The sequence below is a fragment of the Engraulis encrasicolus genome, unplaced genomic scaffold, assembly GCF_034702125.1.
Source record: "Engraulis encrasicolus isolate BLACKSEA-1 unplaced genomic scaffold, IST_EnEncr_1.0 scaffold_77_np1212, whole genome shotgun sequence".
In the NCBI taxonomy this organism is placed as follows: domain Eukaryota; kingdom Metazoa; phylum Chordata; class Actinopteri; order Clupeiformes; family Engraulidae; genus Engraulis; species Engraulis encrasicolus.
Window position 1 is genome coordinate 161,399 of NW_026946115.1, and position 17,500 is coordinate 178,898.

Consider the following 17,500-nt stretch of genomic DNA (forward strand, 5'->3'; position numbering starts at 1 on the left):
CTTCAGATGACCTTAACGCAACCTTCAGCTAGACCAGTGGTTCTCGACCTTCATTGAATGGACTTATGCCTCCCAATGAGCCTCCCAATGACCCCCCCCCCAACCCCACTGCCTTCTCAATGCACCCCCGGGGGCTCCCCAACAACGTTGAGCTAGACAGACACATGACCTTAACACGACTTCCAAGTCAGACAGTCGACCTTCAGTGCTGACGTGCCTTGACCTGTAGCCCTTCACCTCTGACCTCTTGACCTTGTGAATCCTGTTGCACATGCTCTGTTCTCTTGACTGCACGTTTAATCCCAGCAGGTGAGGAATGGAATGATGACGAATGATGCGTAGGAAGGAAACCAGAATGCGGAACGAGCCCAGAGAGAGAGAGAGAGAGAGAGAAAGGGAACAAAAAGAGGGAGGACAAAAAGAGGGCGAGCTGCTGCAAAGAAAAAAAAAGACCAAAAAAAATCCCCAGCAGCTCTTGTTCTCTCTCAGGTGCGCTGTGCTGCGCTGCGCTCTGCTCTATCTCTCCAGGCCGCCACGCCCACCTCACGTCGCAGGTAAAAAAAACTACAAACCAAAAAAAAACCAACTACAAACCTGTTGCCTGTTTGCCTCTAAACCAGCTGCTCTTGTTGCCTGTTTACCTCATTCGTGTGACCTCTGACCTCTGCCCAGAGACCAGACACGCCCCCTGGTGGCCATTGCCCTGTCCACACAGTTTCACTTCCAGCTCGTCAGAAAACCTGATTTAGGCCCACTCAGTAGCATAAACCTGATCTAGGCCCACTCAGTAACCTGGTCTAGGCCCACTCAGTAACCTGATGTAGGCCCACTCAGTAGCATAAACCTGATGTAGGCCCACTCAGTAGCATAAACCTGGTGTAGGCCCACTCAGCAGCTGGTCTAGGCCCACTCAGCAGCTGATGTAGGCCCACTCAGTAGTATAAACCTGATGTAGGCCCACTCAGCAGCTGGTCTAGGCCCACTCAGCTGCTTACTGTAGCTCCTCAGAAAACCACTCGGGGCTTCTGATGTATCCAAGTGAGACTACTTAGCTCGTGTCACTAAGTGTCGCTACGAGGCTCGTTGTTGTTATTCCTCAGAACATTCTGGAAGGCCGCGATGTTCCCAAAAAGCAAAACGCACTTTCAAAGGCACGAGGTCACTTTCAAATGCAAAAATGCAGAAATATGGGAAAGACAGATGATGGGGATGATTTGGAAATGCTACCTGGGCGATCAAAACTAAAATCACGGCGGGGGAAACGAAACGAAACAAAATCAGTCAAGTAGCTGTTCTTTAAAGGGAAGGTGACTTGGGTTCGAGCCCCTCAGCTCCAACTGCCATCAGCAGCCGGTCCCCTAAGGGGACGCTAAGCACATCTCTGGCCCCTTTCACCGAAAACGTTCTGAGGAAAATGACCAAATCAGCACAGAGCAAAGCAAAGCATGCCCCGTCTCCTAGCAACCTGTTAATAATCACCTATTCTGTACCCCATGCCCCGTCTCCTAGCAACCTGTTAATAATCACCTATTCTGTACCCCATGCCCCGTCTCCTGTAGCTCTTACATAGACCTAAGACTGATGGCTGCAATACAAATAGATTTATACTTGTTACCTTTGAAAGAGTTCTCTAGTTGAGCTGCCAAAGGTACGCTCAATTTCTTCCATGTGCCAAAGCCAAACAAATTGACCAATCAGATCTCTTGCCTGCTAGTCCTGCAGGGCTGATGCTTTCTTCTCTCTCTACATCAGTTGGCTCAGAGGGCTCTAGCTTGATATCTATTGGCCCAGAGGGCTCTAGCTTGATATCCAGCCCTCTCCAAAGACATGAACCCCAGAGGGCTATAGCTTGATATCCAGCCAGAGGGCTCTAGCTTGATATCTATTGGCCCAGAGGGCTCTAGCTTGATATCCAGCCCTCTCCAAAGACATGAACCCCAGAGGGCTATAGCTTGATATCTAGCCAGAGGGCTCTAGCTTGATATCTATTGGCCCAGAGGGCTCTAGCTTGATATCCAGCCCTCTCCAAAGACATGAACCCCAGAGGGCTATAGCTTGATATCCAGCCCTCTCCAAAGACATGAACCCCAGAGGGCTATAGCTTGATATCCAGCCAGAGGGCTATAGCTTGATATCTAGCCAGAGGGCTATAGCTTGATATCTAGCCCTCTCCAAAGACATGAACCCCAGAGGGCTATAGCTTGATATCTAGCCAGAGGGCTATAGCTTGATATCTAGCCCTCTCCAAAGACATGAACCCCAGAGGGCTATAGCTTGATATCTAGCCAGAGGGCTATAGCTTGATATCCAGCCCTCTCCAAAGACATGAACCCCAGAGGGCTATAGCTTGATATCCAGCCCTCTCCAAAGACATGAACCCCAGAGGGCTATAGCTTGATATCCAGCCCTCTCCAAAGACATGAACCCCAGAGGGCTATAGCTTGATATCCAGCCCTCTCAACATCAGTTGGCCCAGAGGGCTCTAGCTTGATATCCAGCCCTCTCCAAAGACATGAACCCCAGAGGGCTATAGCTTGATATCCAGCCCTCTCCAAAGACATGAACCCCAGAGGGCTGTAGCTTGACATGAACACCACCCAGACCCAACACAACATCCATCTGCTTAGCAGCCTGATAATAGCAGCAGATCACATGTTCCGGAAAGTCCCACAGTAGCCTGGTAGTGTGGTGCACATGCCCCGTCTCCTAGCAACCTGTAGTGTGGTGCACTTTCCGAAATAATAAAAGGCGGAGCTAACTGGTTTGAGAATCTTGTTGAAGCTGTTGCTGTGGTGACATGTTGTCCAATCATCTACTGTGCCATTTTCATTCCATTGTGACCGACAGGATGGTGCCTGAAGCGCTAAAAAGGGCCACGCGTGGAAACGAAGTGCGAAGTACGAAGTGTGGCCGCTAGCTCTGTGCTGTACCGGCCCCGATGCTCACTGGATCACGCACGCCCACGCTGATGTACTGCAGTGCTATTGCGGATTCCCATTGGGGTACCTCCTCTAACCGTTTGATAACATATTGTCTCAATCCTTATTGTTCAAGCTCTTCTCTAATGACCAGACTGCTGATCAAGAGGGTACATTAGCTAACGTAAACACACACGCTAACAACAAGCTACAGGGCTACAGATTACATTGCTAGCTATGTTAAACCATTGCTAGATTTAGAGACCTTCGGCTTGCTATCACTAGGCTATGGAAAACACTATGGAAAAGGATTAGCCTAAAGTTGAGAGAATTACTTCAAGCAGAACCATTACTAGTTTCACACAATCTTCAAAGTTCAAATTGGTTCATGAAGATTTTTTTTAACTGTGTCTGTCACTAATATGGCTCAAAATGTTCTTGTACCTCTCACTGGGTTAACTTTTAAAATACTAATAACGAGCCAGGGAGCTTTATGGTCTGGTGTATGGACTTGATTGGCTAGCAGGCTAACTAGCTTGATTGGCTAGCAGGCTAACTAGCTTGATTGGCTAGCAGGCGAACTATTCTACTTCCAAAAACCGATTGGGGAAATATAAGTATATAACCACTTAGGCCTTCACCAATGAAAGACACCTCTAGAAATAACAATGCCTTAGCTATTAGCCTTAGCTATGAATGTGAAGAGTCTAGGGGCATATACTACAAATCTGGTTCAGATGAAGTTAAGAGGTAAATCATAATAGAAGAGCCTGCAGAGTAAACCAGGTTACGTTAAGAGGTAAATCATCTAATAGAAGAGCCTGGAGGACTCCAGGCCCTTCTGTTAGAAAATGTACCACTTTAGTGAAAGGATAACCATGCTGTTGAATTGCTCACGCTACCCTTGACTTGTCAGTACCCGGTGATGCTGCATTTTTCGACTCAGCCCTTTCCGAGATTTGAGCTATTCTAATGGATGAAGACTTTGTTTACATTTTAAAAATTCTTAACATGGGACTACTCCAAATATTTTCCCAAAAGGTATCGCTGTTTGCTAGTTGCATAACCTGTTGCATAACCTTTTGGATGTTTTTTGAAATATAAACAAACGCCTGCCCCAATGACCAGGATCTCGGAAAAGGCTGAAAAAAAAAATCTCAGGTACTGACAAGTCCAGGGAAGTGTGAGCATTACAACGGCATGTTGAAATGGGCAGAAGTTATCCTTTAACCTGGTGTTTAGACTTTTAAGGTAATTATTCGGCTGTTTGTAACATGATCGTTTAAGTTCACAGGTGATGCATAACCCAAGCCTAATGTCCTGGACCTCAAGCCCTTCAGTCAATATTGTCTTTACAAATGATTCCTGATAAGTGTTTATGAAGTATTAATAGTAGGAAATTGACCCTCGTAGTATGTTGCATTTGAAGCTCCGAGCCCTGCGTAAACCCTGCATGGTTACCAAGTATTGTGGTCTATACCCATTAGCTCTAGGGGCTATAAACCCATATCCATTAGTTTGAGGGGCTATGAACCCATACCCACTCGGTAAACTCTGCATGGTTACCAAGTATTGTGGTCTATACCCATTAGCTCTAAGGGCCATAAACCCATATCCATTAGTTCAAGGGGCTATAAACCCATACCCACTCGGTTATCAAGTATTGTGGTCTCTAATGTTCTAGTCTTCTGAAGCCTGAACTGTAGAGCTTTTATCTGAAGACTGTAGAGCTGAATGCTCAATAGAAACCCAGCTGTAGCACGGCTGTATCTAGACGCTATTGGGGCTATAAACCCATACCCATCAGGACTGTATCTAGACACTATTGAAAATAAACCCATACCCATCAGGACTGTATCTAGATGCTACTGGACACAAACCCATGCCCATCAGGGCTGTATCTAGACACTACTGGGGCTATAAACCCAAACACAAAGTAGCCGTAGCAGCAGCTGTAGGATATTTAAACCCATACCCATTAGCTGCAGGGGCTATGATCCCACACCAATTAGGTCTAAGGGCTATAAACCCATATCCATATCCTTGTCATGGTGATCTGGTGACATGGGATTGAAACTGATGTCCATGTGTGCTTTGCCTTCCATTGCCTGTCTTGTTGTAAGCACCTCTCAGCAGGTGGGAGGAGGTGTTCAGTTCAACCCCCATGTGCTTCTCTGTTTCTCTCTGTGTCCGCAGTTCAGAAACACACACTGACTCTTGTGTGTCCCAAAGCACAGCTCCTCTCCGCTCGCTCGACCCCCGCTCTCGCAGTGGGAGAGAATGACTGGCCCTATACTGAGCAATGAATCAATGACGGGACCAAGCACTGACCGGGGTAGTCATTCTCTCCCCTGTGTTCCAGAACACCCAAACGGATCTCTTTAGTGTTCCATCGTCTCCAGGCAACATGGCTGCTTGCTCAGGCCCCGCCCCCCCTTACGAGGAGGGATCAGTGTTGCAGGACGCTCCTCTCTGGTGGCTATGACGATACAAACTGCAAAACTAAACTGTCAACTACAGAAAAAACAAAACAACAACAACAACAACAACAGCAAACATCAAGAGTTGTTCCTGTAAGGGATTTGTAATGTGTAAGTCAATAGAGTTCTGTGCATTTTATCATCAATACACTATATCATTTATCATCAATGGTCTGTAGTGCTGATCGCTATGGTTACGCGGTTCCACAAGCGGTGGGCGGTGCCTCTTAGGATGGAAATGGGCGTGATCTGAACAGGAAGTCCATGTTTTAGCCCCTTTGGAAACAGGAAGTCTATGTTTTAGATCCTTTGGGAACAGGAAGTCTATGAGTGCGTCTTAATATGCGACCTTGCCTCCTCCCCTTGTGCTTGTCTCCTCGTCCCGCCTCCTGGCCCCTCCTCCGTGGAGAAAACGCTAAAGTTTCCCAGCTGTGAGCCTCGCCACAACAACTTTTGAGGGACTGTTTTTCGTTCACCATCCCAATTGCAAATGAGAAAAATACTTTACAATTGAGCTTTTGCAAGGTATTGAAATATAATGCTGTTGTCAGTGATGTCATCATGACGAGAAGCGAGTGGAGGAGGCAAGTGGAGGAGGCAAGGTCGCATATTAAGATGCACTCAGGAAGTCCATGCGTGCATCCCAATATGTGTCCTTGCCTCCTCCACTTGTGCTTGTCTCCTCGTCCCGCCTCCTGGCCCCTCCTCCGTGGAGAAAACTATAAAGTTTCCCAGCTGTCAGCCTCGCCAAAACAACTTTTGAGGGACTGTTTTTCATTCACCATCCCAATTGCAAATGAGAAAAAGACTTTACAATTGAGCATTTGCAAGATATTGAAATATAATGCTGTTGTCAGTGATGTCATCATGACGAGAAGCAAGTGGAGGAGGCAAGTGGAGGAGGCAAGGTCGCATATTAAGATGCACTCAGGAAGTCCATGTTTTAGACACTTTGGGAACAGGAAGTCCATGTTTTAGCCCCTTGATCAGCTTGTGATCAGCTGCCTGCTGCACATGTTGCTTTTAATCCAGATGGTGACTGAGTCCTCATTACCACTTACTGTATATTTTCATCCAGATGGTGACTGAGTCCTCATTACCCCCTACTGTATATTTGAAGTCAACGTCTCCCAGTTAGATTTGTCACCTGTCTCTGGTCAATACAAATTAAAGCCCTGAACCTTTTTGCCCCTAAACCCCTTTGCCCTTGTCCCAACGGCCGTTACCAACTGTCCTATGCCATGTTGAGTTTAAAGGTCCTGATTGTAAAATGAAAAAAAGATCTTTAAAAACAAAAAAAACAAACAAAAAAAAAATGTCCATGGAGTTCCGAGAGTGCCTTGCAATGTAAATTTGACAGTCGGGGGGGGACAGGAATATGAACAGAGATCCAGAGTGTTTCGATGTGACCATTACCGTAGCCTACAATTCGCATGCATCTGATTGTAACAGAGCAAAAAAATGTGATGAAAAATGTTTTACCTTTTGCTGTGACCAATGTGCCTGAATTGAAACAGAAACAGTGCAACTCTGTTGTGACTGAAAGCTTGAGGAGGGCTAAGCGCTAAGTGATTGCCAATGTAGCAGCTATGTGACAAATAACAGCTCCATTTTCTGACTAGCGTGAGTTCCAACATTCCAATGTTCCAAGTTCCAACATTCCACTGTTCCAAGTTCCAACATTCCACTGTTCCAAGTTCCAACATTCCAATGTTAAAATAAGAGTTTTGAGAAATGTCATGCGTGCCCTTGAGCGCCCTCTGTGGTGAGTCTGTGTCATTGTGACTGTCTGTGATCATGTGATCAGCTGTGACTGGAGAGCAAAAACTGGCTGCAACACCCTTTTGTGTCCTTTGTTGTCTTCACACCGCAGACATCCCCTAGCAACAGACATCCCCTAGTAACAGACATCCCCTAGTAACAGACATCCCCTAGTAACAGACATCCCCTAGTAACAGACATCCCCTAGTAACAGACATCCCCTAGTAACAGACATCCCCTAGCAACAGACATCCCCTAGTAACAGACATCCCCTAGCAACAGACATCCCCTAGCAACAGACATCCCCTAGTAACAGACATCCCCTAGTAACAGACATCCCCTAGCAACAGACATCCCCTAGTAACAGACATCCCCTAGTAACAGACATCCCCTAGCAACAGACATCCCCTAGCAACAGACATCCCCTAGCAACAGACATCCCCTAGTAACAGACATCCCCTAGCAACAGACATCCCCTAGCAACAGACATCCCCTAGTAACAGACATCCCCTAGCAACAGACATCCCCTAGTAACAGACATCCCCTAGTAACAGACATCCCCTAGTAACAGACATCCCCTATCAACAGACATCCCCTAGTAACAGACATCCCCTAGCAACAGACATCCCCTAGTAACAGATGTAACGGAGGCTAACTAGCACAGAGTTGGCGTGGAACGTTGGTAAACCTCCCTGAGACCTCCCCCTTAAACCTCACTCCCATCCCGGGTCATACGGCACCACTGTGACGCAGGTCATCTTGCACCGGTTCACCCCCCTCGGGGATCGAACCTGCATCCTCGTCAACTACAACGGTTCGGCAATGGGAGACACAGTGCGATACCGCTGGGCCAAGAGACTAGTCTCTCGGCCCAACGGCACGAGACTGTATGAGGCTATCGGAGGGAGGTTTTACCAACGTTCCACGCCAACTCTGTGCTAGTTAGCCTCCGTTACACAGACATCCCCTAGTAACAGACATCCCCTAGCAACAGACATCCCCTAGCAACAGACATCCCCTAGTAACAGACATCCCCTAGCAACAGACATCCCCTAGTAACAGACATCCCCTAGTAACAGACATCCCCTAGTAACAGACATCCCCTAGTAACAGACATCCCCTAGTAACAGACATCCCCTAGCAACAGACATCCCCTAGTAACAGATGTAACGGAGGCTAACTAGCACAGAGTTGGCGTGGAACGTTGGTAAACCTCCCTGAAACCTCCCCCTTAAACCTCACTCCCATCCCGGGTCATACGGCACCACTGTGACGGAGGTCATCTTGCACCTGTTCACCCCCCTCGGGGATCAAACGTGCAACCTCGTCAACTACAACGGTTCGGCAATGGGAGACACAGTGCGATACCGCTGGGCCAAGAGACTAGTCTCTCGGCCCAACGGCACGAGACTGTATGAGGCTATCGGAGGGAGGTTTTACCAACGTTCCACGCCAACTCTGTGCTAGTTAGCCTCCGTTACACAGACATCCCCTAGCAACAGACATCCCCTAGTAACAGACATCCCCTAGCAACAGACATCCCCTAGCAACAGACATCCCCTAGCAACAGACATCCCCTAGTAACAGACATCCCCTAGCAACAGACATCCCCTAGTAACAGACATCCCCTAGTAACAGACATCCCCTAGTAACAGACATCCCCTAGCAACAGACATCCCCTAGTAACAGACATCCCCTAGTAACAGACATCCCCTAGCAACAGACATCCCCTAGCAACAGTACAGGACCGTAGTTCACTACAGGGGTGGAGCAAACGGTGCCGTGCTAGACTTGACACACACACAGTCAATGGATCACTCTAGTATGTAGCATGCTACACGGATCCATTGACTTTCACTAGCTTAGCGACATGCTCCCTCTTTTAACTTGTCTTAAAGCAAGACAATGGCTTACATGGAAAATAAGACACTTCACCACCTTTTATAAACCCTGGCCAACGGTTGTAACTGTATTAAGCCCTAAAATAGTGGCATACCCCTTTAAGCCCCAAAATAGTGGCATACCCCTTTAAGCCCCAAAATAGTGGCATACCCCTTTAAGCCCCAAAATAGTGTATACCCCTTTAAGCCCCAAAATAGTGGCATGCCCCTTTAAGTTTAGACTGAAAATGGTCTTCATTACACCTTGTGTCCCATTTTAGAGGTATTGCTCTGTCAAATTTACAGTGACTACAATATCCAACCTAATACCAAGGCTTTGGAAGCTTTTTCTCCATTTCAATTTTGATGTAGTTACTACACTTTGCTAGCCTGGGCGAACTTAACGTGGTTAGCAGGGTATTGGTTACTAGCCTGGGCGAACTTAACATGGTTAGGCATAGCAGGGTATTGGTTGCTAGCCTGGGGTTAGGCATAGCAGGGTATTGGTTGCTAGCCTGGGGTTAGGCATAGCAGGGTATTGGTTGCTAGCCTGGGGTTAGGCATAGCAGGGTATTGGTTGCTAGCCTGGGGTTAGGCATAGCAGGGTATTGGTTGCTAGCCTGGGCGAATAGCCGACTGTTGACTCTGTCAATCAGTCTGGCAAAAGCCATGAGGAATCCGTCTCCGTGGAGGGTGGGAGATGGTCTGATCTTACTCTACCATTTAAATTAATTGGAGTTCCAAACTCAAATTAAAACCCATATTGTGGTTTAGTAGCATGTCTGTTACGATATAGCGTCAGAAAAGCATACAAATAACAAAACGAAAGTGTGAATATAACCAACCAGTAACGGAGCTCGCGGGTGAGTTCTGCGTCATCACTCTCAACTGTTTGCTGATTGGCTAAACACTGAGAGAACCGAGCTAGAGTCTTTTGCCAGACGATGTGCGAAGCCAAAATCTTTGGGTGGAGCACAGAGGATGGCGTCGCCAGGCTGGGTGGAGTACATAGGATGGCGTCGCCAGGCTGGGTGGAGTACATAGGATGGCGTCGCCAGGCTGGGTGGAGTACATAGGATGGTACGTGGGATGGCGTCGCCAGGCTAGGTGGAGTACAGAGGATGGCGTCGCCAGGCTAGCACTTTGCCTCGGTTGGGCAGAATAATGCACCAGAACAAAGATACAGAGACGCAAGCAGTAGAGATGAGGAGACGCAAGCAGTGCACTAAGGAGCTAGTTGAGGAGTGACCTTGGGGCTATACTAAGAAGCGAGTTTAGGAGTGAACCAATATCACTTTTCGACCAGGGCCAACCCGGTGCTGGTGCCGTGCTGGTGCCGGGCTCAGCACCGGTTCCACGTTTTTCGACCAATTATGACTGGTGCCGGTGCCCAAAAAAACCGGCACCGTCGGCTCCGCGAAGTTGCTGGGTCAGAGTTGAGCACCGCAAACGTCACTATGGCTGTTGTCACAGCAACCACGCCGCGTTGGGGAACGTCACTTATGTTTTTAGCTTTAGCAACATACCTCTAGCTAATACTTGTAACCAGCCGTAAAATGTCAAGTTTGGGTGAGAAAAGTAATGTATCGTGGTCCATTGAGGAAATGAACGCGTTAATTGGCATATGGGCATCTACCGAAATTCAGGAGAAGTTAGAGGGGGCTGTTAGAAAAGCGAAGATTTACGAGGAAATTAGAGTAGAATTGGCTGGGGTGGGCTTCCACAGAACGGTGGACCAAATTACAAATAAATTGAAAAAAATAAAAAAGGAATACCGGGACTACAATGCAGATATGGCCAGAAGTGGTGCAGGGAGGAGTAACATAAAAAGTGGCATCAATGTAACACTTTTGGAGAATGTGATGGGTCGCAGACCAGCCAACCGCCTGGATGGAGCCCTGAACTCCAGGGTAGTAGCCGCAAACGAGCGCACTGCCACAGAGATATTGGAGGGGATGTGCAATCAGTACGTCGAACATGGTACGTGTACATCTTTGTGTTTGTGTAAGATACTTGTTCAGTTTTATGTATTCGTATTTAAGACGTAGTTTTACGTCATTGCACCTGATTCAAAGTTATTGGTCGTGTAGCAACTAGCAACAAATGGTGTGACCACTTGTTAGGTCCTATTGCTTAACGCAGTTGTACGTCTTCCTGTTCCGAGACATTGAACTAATTTAAAAGGGTGAATTGTAATTGTGATATCCTACCGTGGCTTCGTGGCATTCACTCTCTTCAACACAAGTTACAACTATTGTAGGTGACATGCCCCCACCCTGTTGTACAGTAGGCCTATTTTACCAATATTAGAAGAAAGTTAGCTCCCTCTAGAGTCATTTCACTGTTAATCTTTATACTTAGCGTTATGTCTATCACAGCAATAGTTGTGTAAGCTGTGCAGAGGTGTCAAAAGTAAAAGTAAAAGTAAAAAAGAAACACAGTTTCCTTCCAACACTTGTAAGTAACTTATCTGGGTAACCTGTAGACCTGTGTAGCATACTTGTCTTACAATCAGTTAACCCTGCACTGGTTGGATCAAGTTTGTGGTGGGTCCTTGTTAGGTTTTCAGTGTTTTTCAGTAACAACACAGTCCATCTGTCTCATTAGGTAGAATGGAATAAATGGTGTAACAGCTATGTAATGCTATGTGCTAGTGTTGTAATTACACCACAAAAATTATTTTACTTTTGACACCTCTGAGGTTGTGTTTTGCTCTTCCATCAGACAGCAATAGTTGTGTAAGTTGTGCTTTTACTCTTTTTATCAGATGAAGCAGATGATTTGGAGGCCCCTGCTGAAGAGCCACCAGCTGAGCCAGCTGAGCCTGCGCCATCATCGTCAGTGCGTACAGAATCGAGGAAGGGTGAGGAGCCTGACTGTCTAATGTTTTTGTTAGTGAGTTATGTCACCCTGTGCATTTTGTCTTTCTAACCACGGTATTGCCTGTCTGCCATGTCTGGTATTCAGTAGGCTACACAAATGCTTTACAAAAATGTAGGCCTACCTCTGACAAAAAAAAAAAACAGTGACCAACAATTTTTTTTGTATTATTATTTTCATTTTCCATAGGGAAGAGGAAATCTCCCCAGGAGGAGCTGTTGGAGAGTATGGAGAGGATGGAGGAACGAAGAGACCATGTGTTTCTGGAACAGAGTCGCCAGTTTAATGAGGCTTTTTTACAGAGAATGGACACCTCTAGCACTGCACTCATCAATTTGTTAGGCCGTATTGTGACCGCCATAGAGAAGGAGCAATAAACAAATACACACATGCACAAACACCCACCCCCCCCACCACGTACGCACGCACGCACACACACATACACACACACACTAGCGCACACCTCCACCCACACCCACACTGCTATACTATTCATACATTTTTCTTTTTTCTTCTACAACATTTATACTGTTTATACTATTTACGCTATTTGTATTGTAATAATAATTTATGTGAATTTAATAAATTATCTGTTTTCACACATTTCCGCTGAAGTAGCGCATCAATGCATTTCTAACATCCGCTCCCTCTTGCGCCCCGCGTTCAGGTAGAACCCGAAGGGGAGGTTGTGTGAGTCTTTCTGAAATATCTTCAGGACACCGGTCTCCATTCTCCTCACACATGTTGTGCAACACACAACATGTCATTACCATTTTCTTTACCATTTCCAATTTGCAGTCATTTCGTTTCATAAGGCATCTCCACCTGCCTTTCAGTCGGCCAAACGTTGTCTCTATGACTGACCGTGCCCTACTTACTCTGTAATTAAATGTTTGTTGATCTGGGGTCAGTCGACCAGTGTCAGAAAACGGCTTCATCAGCCATCTCTGTAACTGGTACGCTGGGTCCCCAATTATGTAATGTCCCACTCCATGTCCTGCAATGTTTTGAATATCAGTATTAAACATCTGCCCATCCCCTATCCTCTTCCACAAATCAGATTGCTTAAAAATTCTGGAGTCGTGTACCCTTCCCGGAAACCCCACACACACATCCCAAAACTGCCCTTTCCCATTCACAACTCCCTGCAACACTATAGAGTAGAAATGCTTCCGGTTGTAGTAGTCACTGGCATATTCTTGTGGTGCTATTATGGGTATGTGGCTCCCATCAATAGCACCCACACATTGTGGAACACCCCATCTGTCTTTAAAGTAAGCAGCCATTTCCAAAAAATTTCGTGCCTCTGGTGCAGGTAAGTGGATTGGCAGTAATACGCTCATCACGGCCTCACAAAAATCTGATAAAGAATTGTACACAGTGCTTATCCCCACTCCAAACAGGTGACTGATTGTCCTGTACTCGCTGTTGGTGGCCAGCTTCCACAGTGCCATAGCCACTCTTTTTTGTACTGGGATGCATAACCTGAAATTTGTGTCCATCCTGCCGATTGTGGGTCCGACACGGCGGCATATGTACTCAAATGTCTCTGGGGAGACTCGGAAATTCATAATGAATTGGCTTCGGTTAAATGTTGGCACGATTACATCCCACCAATGGCTTGTGCGTGGATGTCTCCAAACCACAGGAGACGTCCGTTGTCTCCGAAGCCACAGCATCTATTAACAGATAAATATGTCTATATAATACATCCACCACTTACAAAATGGTTGATTGTAATATGGTTGTAGGTGTCAGGTTGGCTACTTTCAATCCAGAAAAAAGTATTTCAATTTTATGTAGTGGACCCCCCATTTTTGGTTATTCCCTTATTCCCTTATTCCCATTCTCTGTCTTGGTGTCATGTGTTTTGAACTTAATTGTGCAGTTGCACGTTGTTACCAGAGGATGGCAGCACAAGACCATACAAAGAGCTGAGTAGCCAGTAACTGAGGTCATGTGACCAAAACGAAACCTAAGACACGGTTATGAACTTAAGGCACCAGTACCGGAGCTGTATTTATTGTGAGGAGTAATAAATAACGAACCCTCGAAATCAAAGCACAAGTAAGGACATTTTTCATTAAGTTTGCAACATATACAAGGAGTTTATTTGTCAAATGCATTGAATTACAAAGTAATTACGCTGTCTCATCTGGATGTGGGCCCAGAACAAGAAGAGTTGAGTGATGGGGACCATGAATCGCTACAGTAAAGGGCATACAGTGTACGTATAGCCAAGGCTAGTCCGATTGGAGGAGTGATTAAATGGATACTTCGTATCTATTCACAAATCCTACACACCAGCGAGAGCAGAAAAAAGCCTCTCCTCCTGTCCTGACACGTCGAATTAAGTCTAAACAGCTAGACTTGTTTTCTTGATTGAAAGTAGGACACCCACTAGGCCTATCGGAATTCATAGGACACGTACCCGACGTCTAGCGGAAAACCTTCTTCTGCTGTGCAGCCTGTTCAGTGTGGTTAGACGCAACCACCCTTCATATTGACTTTGAATAAACATTTTAATAACGCTGACCAGCAAAATAAGACACACATTTCGTGGCGCCATGGTGGATGATCTCTGAGGTTGTTACCAGGGTAACATTATTGCACTTCACTACTCTAGAATCTATATCGGTTCGCGGACGTAAGATTCCATTCAGTGCTGAACCCTATGGAAATCCGTGCTGGTGCCGGAGCCGGAGCCAGCCTGAGGCCAGTTCAGCACCTGCTCCAGCACCAGCACCGGGCTGGCCCTGGTCGAAAAGTGATATAGGTGACGCTAAGAGGTAAATCATCCAATAGAAGAGCCTGGAGTCTCCATTTTCTTAAGAACAGCAGGACTCCAGGCTCTTCTATGACACGATTTACCCGTGAACTTAACGTAGTTTACTCCTGAACCAGCTTCTTACTATAGGCCTAGGTCATCTGTGCACACCACACCTGTGTGTGATGTGACACTTTCATCCAAAGCGACTTGCTGTTGTTGTTTTTCAGTGTATTGGTTACAGTCCCTGGTGCCGTGTGGGTTCAAGTGCCTTTCTCAAGGGCCCTTCAGCCATGGATGGAGTTGTAGGGAAAGTTCAGGTGGTATTCAAACCTACGACCCTAGATGGAAAGACTAACTCCATATCTACTAAATTCCGCCCAAATTCAACAAATTACAAAGATTTCTATGGGCCCAAAACGACTGAAAAAAACGCCAAATGGCCAATTTTTCCTGTTTTTACCCGCATACGCTTGTCCCAAGTAGCCCAATTTGGCAACCCTGGCTACGAGGCAGGAGACTCCTGATGTTTATTGGACCAGTTGCAGTGGAGGTGGAAAGTAGGTGAAAGGTGTTTACAGTCGCTATGCTACCAGCATGCTGACGTATTTACAGTTGCTATGGTAGCATGTTGCTATGCTACATTCGCTATGGTAGCATGTTAACGTGTTTACATTTGCTATGCTACCGTAGCATGTTGACATGCAGGTTCATCTTGGCGAATCCAACAAGAACATCATTTGTAAGTAACGTTGAAATAATTTCACACAGTAGCCATCTCTATTAGAGGGGGGGAGACACAGTAGCCATCTCTTTTGGGGGGGGGGACACACAGTAGCCATCTCTATTGGGGGGTGGGGGAGACACAGTAGCCATCTCTATTAGAGGGGGGGAGACACAGTAGCCATCTCTATTAGGGGGGGAGACACAGTAGCCATCTCTATTAGGGGGGGGGGAGCTCGTTCCTAATTGGGGGCGTGGTTGGTAATTGGGGGCGGGGTTGGTAATTGGGGGCGTGGTTGGTTGAGATCTTTTGCAGCATTCCTCATTCTGGAGAGCCACTGTGCACCCCCACTGTCGGCCCTCATTCCTCATTCTGGAGACCCAGGGTGCATCCCAATATGGGACCTTGCCTCCTCCACTGTCGGCCCTCATTCCTCATTCTGGAGAGCCAGGGTACATCCCAATATGTGACCTTGCCTCCCCCTTGACCCTCATTCTGGAGAGCCAGGGTGCATCCCCACTGTCGGCCCTCACCCTTGACCCTCATTCTGGAGAGCCAGGGTGCATCCCCACTGTCGGCCCTCACCCTTGACCCTTGACCCTTGAGCCCTGGGCTGAGCACATGACAGGATATGACATCACAGGCCGGTCGCTGCACTGGTTGGTCCAGTATGTATGTCCGTCCCCCCTCCGCCCCCCCTTGCGTGTGTGAGTCCTCTTTATTCGCTGTCAAACCCCCGAAAACAACATCTCATACTGTCCCAATCCAGCGTAGCGAAAACATCTCATATAATCAGCAGATGCTGTAAAAAACAGCATCTCTTATAATCCAGCGTAGCGAAAACAACACCTCTTACTGTCCCAACCCAGCGTAGCGAAAACAAGACCTCTTACTGTCCCAACCCAGCGTAGCGAAAACAACACCTCTTACTGTCCCAACCCAGCGTAGCGAAAACAAGACCTCTTACTGTCCCAACCCAGCGTAGCGAAAACAACATCTCATACTGTCCCAATCCAGCGTAGCGAAAACAACACCTCTTACTGTCCCAATCCAGCGTAGCGAAAACAACATCTCATACTGTCCCAATCCAGCGTAGCGAAAACATCTCATATAATCAGCAGATGCTGTAAAAAACAGCATCTCTTATAATCCAGCGTAGCGAAAACATCTCATATAATCAGCAGATGCTGTAAAAAACAGCATCTCTTATAATCCAGCGTAGCGAAAACATCTCATATAATCAGCAGATGCTGTAAAAAACAGCATCTCTTATAATCCAGCGTAGCGAAAACAACACCTCTTACTGTCCCAACCCAGCGTAGCGAAAACAAGACCTCTTACTGTCCCAACCCAGCGTAGCGAAAACAACACCTCTTACTGTCCCAACCCAGCGTAGCGAAAACAAGACCTCTTACTGTCCCAACCCAGCGTAGCGAAAACAACACCTCTTACTGTCCCAACCCAGCGTAGCGAAAACAAGACCTCTTACTGTCCCAACCCAGCGTAGCGACAACAACACCTCTTACTGTCCCAACCCAGCGTAGTGCATCCTTGACTTCACCATGGTGTGTGTACAGCGCTGCCCTCGTGCACACACACAGACACAGACACACACACACAGACACAGACACACAGGATATTTCTCTAAGTGAAGTGCTCTTGCCTTGCTAGGACGAGTAACAGTTCAGTTCGGTCAGGAGGGATGTTGCGCCAAGTACTCCAGGCCTTGTGGGTGCGTGGGTTATGGGTATTGTAGAACACAAGAGGAAGAAGAGAACTCGCACACCAAGAGTTGTTGATGCAGGAAAGGTGTTTTAATCCATCAACTTAAACAAAACAAAAAATAAAGTGCACCAAGTGGGGGTGCAAACGTTTCCGTCCTCAGACCTTCATCAGTGCAAACCATATATACAGGACATGTATACAGGACGAGTATCAGACATTTTATTGTGGATTTCACCCGAGTATCCAATAACTGCTGTAGTTCTAAGTGTAATCCCTAATTGGATAGGTGCGATTCCTAATTGGATGGGTGTAATCCCTAATTGGATGGGTGTAATTCCTAATTGGATGGGTGTAATTCCTAATTG

The 17,500-nt window shown here is 46.7% G+C and overlaps 2 protein-coding genes across 4 annotated transcripts in view; one reads left to right on the plus strand and one right to left on the minus strand.

The window, feature by feature from the left end:
• dedd1 (death effector domain-containing 1) overlaps positions 1 to 17,500 on the plus strand; it is a 32,150-nt gene that overhangs the window by 11,191 nt on the left and 3,459 nt on the right. The gene's annotated exons all lie outside the window — the stretch shown is intronic.
• On the minus strand, positions 12,356 to 14,628 carry LOC134444848 (uncharacterized). Its single transcript, XM_063194031.1, has 2 exons — positions 14,351 to 14,628; positions 12,356 to 13,598 (listed from the first exon to the last, which is right to left on the minus strand). Exons 1-2 carry the CDS (start codon positions 14,486 to 14,488, stop codon positions 12,516 to 12,518), a joined length of 1,221 nt encoding a protein of 406 aa, XP_063050101.1. The 5' UTR covers positions 14,489 to 14,628; the 3' UTR covers positions 12,356 to 12,515.